This window comes from Pteropus vampyrus, unplaced genomic scaffold (assembly GCF_000151845.1).
Source record: "Pteropus vampyrus isolate Shadow unplaced genomic scaffold, Pvam_2.0 Scaffold8, whole genome shotgun sequence".
Lineage (NCBI taxonomy): Eukaryota > Metazoa > Chordata > Mammalia > Chiroptera > Pteropodidae > Pteropus > Pteropus vampyrus.
In genome coordinates, this window is record NW_011888789.1 from 16,031,059 (window position 1) to 16,039,914 (window position 8,856).

At 39.1% G+C, this 8,856-nt stretch overlaps 1 protein-coding gene across 1 annotated transcript in view; it reads right to left on the reverse strand.

Annotated features, from left to right (window-relative positions):
* Nucleotides 1-8,856, reverse strand: part of SH2D4A (SH2 domain containing 4A) — a 56,362-nt gene that overhangs the window by 6,724 nt on the left and 40,782 nt on the right. The window contains exon 8 of the mRNA XM_011373090.2: nucleotides 8,656-8,786. Within this exon, the coding sequence (XP_011371392.1) occupies nucleotides 8,656-8,786 (131 nt within the window). The remainder of the gene's footprint in view (nucleotides 1-8,655; nucleotides 8,787-8,856) is intronic.

The window sequence follows — 8,856 nt, forward strand, 5'->3', positions numbered from 1 at the left end:
GGCGCCCTTTTCCATCCTACACCGGGTCTGCTGCAGAGCCGCCTGGGTGCTGCCCCTCAGGTGCTCTGCCAGGTAGCTCTCATTCCCTCTTTCGTCATCTGTACTATATTATTTGCCTCTTGGGCTGCCCAGAATGTGGGACAGGGAGGGGATGGCACTAAGACAACGTTTATGAAGGAACACATCTCTGCCATTAAGGTGACCTCAAAGTCCCACACTGCAAACTGCCTTGAGAAGGCAGTGAATAAAAGAAAAATTGACTTAGAAAACTTATTTCCAAGTAGCAACCCTGCCAGACTCAAAAGGTACATGTTATCCACTGGGGGTCTTAAATTTGGAAGAGAGCTCTATATTTTCCCTCTTTAGCTCCTTTCTACTTTATGCTTTCTTTAACCCCTTCAGTATCTAAAGGAAGCTCTGGGACCTGCTCTAGGAGAGGTTTGGTGATGCTGAGCTCTTACCCTTGAAGTCTGGGGGCATATTAGGGAGGAGGAAAAATGGTCAAAGCTCTTAAAATATTACTTATAATGTTTCCTTAATAATTCAAGGATTAAAATTATATCATTTGTTTTCACTTAATTAGTGTAATGGTTAACATTTATAACTGGGGCTTACTGTGTGTCATACACAGTACTTTACATATGTTAACTCATTGAATCAGAACCACCATTTGAGGCAGGTAATATCATTATCTGCATTACATAGGTGCGAGACAGAAGTACAGAAGTCATATGACTTGTCTACGGCCACACAGCTGGATGGTAGGAAACTGGGATTTGAACACAGGCAGTGTGGCCCCAGAGATGTGCTCTTAACCACTACACTCTACTGCCTCCTCCCTTGGCATAAAGAAGTAGTGTATAATGTTCTCTGGCTGTGGTAGCAGAAATCCAGTAAACAAACATGATGACAAAGGAAAGTCTGACGACAAAAGCATGGATTTAAAAGTACTTCTCTAAACAGTAGAACCTCCTCTCCATAAAATATCCGAAACAGAACCCCCAAAGCAGAGTTGCTCTCCTTTGCCCCTCACCTACCCACTCCACCTCTCTCTTGCCTCTGAGCTCCCTCAAGGTCTGTCCAAGAACACAGTGGGAAACTACAAGATGGGAGCGTGCAGCTCCCGGGCACAGGCAGGCCATGGTACCCTGTGGCTGGCAGCATCAGGATGAGGACTCAAATGCATCATTTGAAAAACTCATGTAAGAGAGGGTTTTGGGGTTAATGGACTATTCTCAACATCAATGGAGAAACATACCAACATTTTTGCAGCAAGTTTGCTGCACTGAGTAATTTATGAGAAAAGTCAAGGTCTTCCAGAAAAAAGTAATTAACAAACAATGCATTGTATTGGGGGCATAAGAGCTAGCTCTTCTCAAATCTAAATAAATGTGTGTAGCTTGTTTCTTTATGTTTCATCTTTAGCTACTTAAGACATTAGTCACATAAGAGAACTACAGAGAATAATTCAGACCAAGTGCTTTGATGGCATTAATGTAGATGAAGCCTTTATGCTAAAATGTAGGTGAATTCCCAGGGCTTCATACTAAAGTCTGCTGGTCCCTGTCAAGAGCAGGACAGTGACTGCCAGGGAAGGGACTTCCAGTGGCCCTTCCCTACAACACACAGCAGTGACATATTCCTGCTGTTGGCCATGGCTAATTCCACCCCATGAAGTATATGAATCATAAATATAAATATACATCTGTGTCACTTTGAGAAGTCAAACAAATCAATAATTTGTGCTTAGTATAATGACAGAAGCTTGAAAATTCCTTTCGAGAAGTGGGCAGAATTTTGATGGCCCCGCAATTCATCTCCACAACTCAGCAAAACAGTTGAAGGACAGATTATCACTATGGATACCAATTCCCAGGTTCATTAAGATTTTAGCCTGAAAGGAAACTTGGGAGGCCTCTGTGAGACATCCTTGGTGCAATCTATGCAGTTATAGATGCTTAGTCCCGAAGAGCTGTGCTGAAGGAGCTGTGGGCCGGCACACTGCCGGGAAGAGAGGGACACAGGACTGCACCTGGGCAATTATCTCTAGGGAACTAAGTTCCAGGGATACTCCTTCCACAGAAATGGATAGGATTTACCCCCCTGTCCACCCCAAAAAGAATGAAAATTTGGAGGGGTGTGTCCAAAATGAAAGCAATCAAAAGAGCTGCATTATGAACTATGTTGGTATCCCACAGATGTTAAAGGATTTGCTTCTTAGGTAGCTTAAAATAGAAAATATTGGGACTAAAGTATTTGGAGGGTAGTTTCAATTATATGTCATGACAGCAAAAGGCATCTACAAAAAATTCAGGATGGAAATATTTCATCAACAGTCTATATATCCAAATTGAATAAGGAAGTGTTAATTACATTTCAGAGGAATAATGATCAACTATTGAGATATAAAGCAGACATGCGAATTCTCTAACAACGAAAACAATTAGAAAATTCCTCAATCATAAATTTGTTTATATGCTTATTTTTATGTTTTCCCCACTTTCTCACTCCCAGCCCCTCCTGCCTTCTGAGCTCCCAAACACTGTTGTGTGTTTGACAGGAGTAGGAAACTGCTGATGGAAAGAATAAAGCAAGGAGCCTGCTTGATTTTGGACAGACCGTCAAACTTCAGTTTTAGTTATTCTTTTGTTCTTTTCTCCAAGAAGTATAAAAATGGTATGTTAGTGAGTATAGTTAATGATATATCTACACACTTTGGAGACTCATAACCAGGAGTCAGAATAAGTAAAGTGGCTTGGCTTAGCAGGTCATTAAACTTAGCCAGGAGGTCACTAATCACCAACTTTACAACCATTCTAGGCCAGAAGGTCTGACTTAAAGATTGCCGTAATATGGTGACCAGATGCAAGAATAAAATGAACAGAAATAAGGATTGTATTTGAGGGTCAAGATAGTCTTGAGCTGAAAAAATGAATTTCAAGACAATAGATGAGAGGAGATAAAGGGTGACAAAGAAAGAAGGAAACGATCTTTCTTCAGTAAACAAAACCAAATAGACTTAATCAATGACAGTATTCAGAAGGTTATAAATCTAGAAAATAGGAGATATTACTTTGACAAGTCTAAGACTCATTCCCATTTCCTTGCGCTCTCCCTCCTAACCCCACACTCAACCTTAATTGGCAATTTCTGCCAAACTTTTCCAAACAATGTTATTTTGTTTTGGGGTGGTTGTCCTTTTTGTCCTTCCAAATTACTCTTGCCTTCTGGGGTGATCTCCTTGATTCTGGGCTTTTTAAGGACAGGCCCTAAATAAATACTTCTGAAAATAGCATAGGGCAGTTTTTATAGTAATTAAGATTTATTTTATTAAAGTACTGCTTATTCCTTGTATATAATGCTGTTACTCAAGACAATATTTGGTGGCAAGGTTAGGATTTTAATGCGGAGAGAACAGAAAGGGTGAACGTACTCTGAAGTTCTTCAGTTCTGGTACGTCATAAGAACAGAAACACTATGTGCCAGGCACTGTTCTAAGCACTTTACATACATTAGGTGATTTACTTAAAACAAAACAAATCTAGGGTAGAGATATTATCATCACCCTGATTCTCCAAAGAAGACTCAATTCAACTACGTGATCTGGCCTTAGAGTCTTGTGCTAAGCCTTCACTATCCTGCTACCTTTCCATGCTAGGAGCTAAGAAAACTCTATGCTGCTTTGGAACATTAAATTTTTTAAAAAATCAGCTTGAGATGTAATTTACACATAATAAAATTCAACAACTTTAAGTGTATGATTTGATAGGTTTTGACAAATGTACAATTGAGTAACCACCACCATAATCATAATATAAACTGCATTTCTATTCCCCCAAATGCTTATGGCCTTGGAGCATTTGATTAAGGATCTGAATGTTAAATATATGCTTCTTGGAATTCTACTTGGGGGTGAGCAAAATAGTGTCCAGACAGAAACATGCTTTCCTTATTCTCACAGGTGGAGATGGGCAAAACTTACGCTAAATGAAGTCTCCTTGACATGTCTACTGTGAGATTTAGCGAACTAATGCATTAATTGGAGAAACAAAATGAGGCAGTATTATTGTTCTCTGATTTAAATTTTACAAGCTGAATAAAAAGCATTATCTGAGCATTCCTACTTGTGTTAGTGGTCAGCTATGCTGTGGCTTTTAAGTTAAATAGCCCTGGGCCTGAGTATTGACTCTGCCACCATTAGTGGTCGAAGCCTGGGAAAGAATGCAATATCCTAGTTCCTACGTTCTTATTCTATAAAGTGGGAATAAAAATTTCCTCCTCTAAAGTGCTCAGTATAATGCGTGACACATGTTAGGCTCTCAAAAAATTACTGCTCCAAGAGAATATTCTGATAGACAATTAGAATTAATAAGAGACTTTAACAGTTTCACTGGATTCAAGATCAATATTTAAGAAGATAATTTCTTTATACCACCAACAATCAACTATATAATTAAAAAAAAAATCCCTTTCCCAATAGAAACAAAAATTTTAAGTACGTAGCACTAAATATAATTTGCTTTCTTTTTATTTATTTATTTTTTTTTGGTAAAAGTGCACATCCTGTATGGGAAATTTATTTAATGATTTAAAAAGAAGTATGTTCATAGATAGAAAGATACAATAACATAAAGATGGCAATTATCTCTCCAAATTAATCTACAAATTCAATGCATTTCCACTCGAAATCCCAATAAAGGTTTTAAAACTTGACATGTTGTCCCTAAAACCCATGTGATCATATAAAGGGGCCAAGGAGAGCTAAGACAATTTCAAAAAAGTAGTAGGAGAGAGAACTTGCCATCTTAGATGTGAAGAATTATTATAACTATATAGTAATTCCCATATATAGGATCTTGGCATACAACAGAGGTAGCATTACATATCAGTGGAGAAAGGAAGGACTATTTAATGAATGATGTTGGGACAATTGGCCACTCATATGAAAAAGAATAAATTAGGTTTCTGTACTGCATATCATATACAAAAATCAATTATAGGTAGATTGTGTATTATACAATGAGTAAAAGCCAAAAAGGAAAAATAGCTAAACTCAACCCAGTGAAATAAAAAACTTCTTTCCATGCCTTAAAATGTGCCAGTTAAAAGACAAATCACAGACTAGGAGATGAATGAGCAAGAAGGAATTCTGCCAGTGGATAGTCTTTGACCTGGAGCTGCCAGTCTTCTCTGAGTCTCCAGCCTGCTAGCCTACTCAGCAGATTTTAGACCCACCAAGCCTCTGCAGTCATGTGAGCCAGTTCCTTAAGAAGTTGGCCATGAAAAGATATATTTCAGGAATAGTAACTACAAAGGCCCCAAGGAAGGGACAAGTGTGATGTATCAGGGACAGAAGGGGGATTTGTGGTGGAGAACTGAACGAGGTAGGAAATGTGGTTTGAGATGAGTCTGGAGCAATAATCAGGGACAGAACAAGCAGGCTCTTTGGGGCTGTAGGGAGGGGTTTGGGTATTACTTTCATTGCAGTTTGATTATGTTGAGGACAGCAGTGACAGCAGAGGAAAGGTGGAGACTGGTTAGGAGGCTGGAGGTCAGATGAGAGATTGACATGGTTGATTCGGGTTATTCACATTATGATAAAGTCCAAGACTTTTTCCCATTGAAGGACAAGGCAAGATGCTCTAGGACATATGCTGCAGTATTTTCCGTGGTCCTCCTAAATGACTGTGAGTGTAGAATTTCCAAATTAACTAACATTAACTTGCGGAATATTTAAAAAATCAGAAAATTACCAACTACAAAATTCCTTCACCAGGCCTTCTGCCAAAACTGTTGGGGATTCTATGTATTCACGATTCTGTGCTTGCACAGTGTTGCAAGCGAGGCTATGAGTTTGCAGGGAGGTCCTTCCCAGGGGGCAGGTGGAAAAGCATCCTGAGAAAGAACAAATGCATATGACCTAGAATTAGGTCCCTGGTCTCCAACCCACGAGGAATACCGGAAGCAGCCAAGAGATGGCCAGCAAGTCTCTGCATCATTCCATCTCGGTCTTAATACCCAATTGATCCATGTGAAAGTTAGAAATGTGCTTTGGCTTTCAGGAATACTAACAAAACATGAAAAGGAACTTGAGCATCTTTTCAATGTCTTTTCCCATAAGTCACATATTACTAGTGGGACCAAAAGTCCAGTGAAAATTGAGACCCATGTTCTTTGTGGAAAAAAAAAAAAGCTTTAAATTCTTGCTGAGGGGGTAGATGTGGGGAGACTTTGCATATGTAGAGTTGCCTGAGATCATGAAGAGATGCTCAGGAAGTAGAGTTCGGTATTTAATTCTGGGATCTCTCCTGCATTTGGGATTTTTCATAAAGCTCCTACATCTAGGAATTCAGAGGAAATACCCTATTTTCCCGATTACATAACTGGCATCACAGAGCATGCATCCATGTCAGGATATTTCGAAGCTGTAAACCATTTTGCTTCATTATGACTCCAAGTGTGCAAAGAGACTGGAGACAGATCTGGGGTCTTTGTTCTTCTCTGCCATTGCTCTGAATGTTGGGGATCCCCAGGATTTTGTTCCTGGTCTTCTCTTATCATTCTTTACAACTCACTCCTGGAAAATCTTATCCCTTTATGTTTTTAATTGACAACTGCAATCTGTTATTTCTAGCACTGTTCCATTATTCCAATTACCAAATGAATACTCTCACATGACTGCCCCAAAGATATTTCAAACTCATCTTATCCCAAATAAGCTCATTATTCTCCCTCTTCTCCCTTTCTCTAAGTCTCCTCATCCTCTTATGTTCTTTCTCTCAATTGACAGCATGCCTCCTTCCCCCTGACCCCAGAAGCTAGTGCTCCAGTAGTGTTCATTTCCCTTGTCCCTCCTACCCACGCCCCTCCTTACCTAAAGGAAATCTAGAGAAAAGGGTGAAAGTATGAATTTCTTTTATACTTTCATGAAAGTGGGGTGAAAAGTTAGGTGACCAAAGCAGTAACTTAAGAGGGGGAATTTATGGATTGTATGACAATGAAAGGAAGATGGGGAACCAAACAAGAAATTCCATCCCAATATTTCAAAGCAGGGTTCCTGATAAATAAACAATTATACTTCAAGAAGATACGATGTCATCCATCTTCTCCTTATCATAGAAATATGTGAAATTTTGTCTTCTTAAAACTGAAGACAATGATTTATAATGACAACATGGCTGCGTATTTATTGATTATATTGTTATATTGTATGTTATTTATTTTGTTTATGACTATGATAAATATTTGTATAAATGAAAATAGACCAACAACAAAGCAATTAATAAATTATTATACGTACAACTCAAGAGTCTTATTCTTAAACCAAAGTTCCAACTGGAGTTTTAGATCAACTGTCTCTTCCAAGCTTTTAGCAACTGTTTCAAATAGCACCGACTGTTAAAGTACCAGGATTTTTAATGACATCAACTAACAATTTCCCACTCCCTGCTGTTAAAATAAACTACCACCCTTGTAATTAGGGATGACAGAATCTTCTGCCCAATGACACAGAAACTACAAAGTGGCTGATTCTGAGTTTTTATTTTAAAAAGGAAAATAGAAAAAGCAATGTGAGACAAGTGATCATAGCTATGACTAACATATAATTGACTTGTGTTCTATTTGTCTTTTGACACTGCTGTCATTCTTCCTCTCAACGTCTTCAGAGCAAAATGGAAAGGAAGGAGGCTTACGACCTGGTTCTAGGAAGGAGGGGCATCCCTATGGGAATGGATTCTTACCAAAGCCTGAATTGCTTATTTTTGTGAATACATTTATGTGTGAGATGATACTACTTAAAAGAGAGAAAACTTAGATACAATTCAAACCAAGATACCCTTTAGGACAAGTGTGCTCTGTGAGAGAACTTTATTTTTGTTTAAAGCACTTTTGTTGTACATAGAGCCAATTAGTCCAATTTAACCACAGACTTGACAGAAGCCAATTGTGGCAAAAAGTCACTTCCTTTTTCTCGAAGTCCAAGAAACTGAGAAGTCAGTGAAATGTGAGCTGGGTAGAAGGCTTGAATTAATCAAGTTTCTAAGGTCAAGTAAAGAAATGGTTTATTAGCTAATATCTGATTCAGTTCCAAGAAACTCACCTTGCAGCCTTAACTACATACTAGATGAGGAAAATGATGCTCAGATAAATTGATTTGCCACAGAGAAAGATGATTTGCTCAAGGTCATTCAAGCAGTTACTGGAGCACTAACTTTCTGCCTGTTTGACTGATGCCTTGACCACCATGCCCAAAGGCCATATATGACTCTCCCTTGATGGACCTTGGACCAAAGGTGGTGCCATTTTATGGAAGTCACGATCAAGTGCCCTAGTGTAGGTAATTAGGAGGCACTGCTTTCCCCATTCGCCCAGCAGTGTTTTATTTGTGTGTGCAGTGACTATGTGCACACAGTGACCATGTGCACACAGTGACCATGTGCACGCAGTGACCACGACTGCTGACTGCTTTCTAAATAGGTCATGAGAATGCAGCTCACTGTGAAACTTTTGAAAAACAGCTTTGTGAAAATCATGTCAAAGACCGTTGTTGGGCAGCCCAAATCAAAGGAAGCCTTTGTTCTTTTGCCTTTCTGGTGAATTGGCAGTTTTACACACCGTCAGATGAAGTTTCATTGAAGGAATCTCTACACTCACCATGGAACCAGGGAGCAATGGTGTCGGAGGTCTTCTCATAGCCTGCTCGCAGAGGTAGCTGCTCCTCTTTAAACCATCGGATGATGTCCTCCTGAGCAGAGCTGGATGCTGTCCTTGTCACTCCTTGATTTCTGTTATTTATAAAACCAGTTTTCAAGTTAGATTTAACTAATTTGAAAGTAATGCCTTCAAAAAATACAT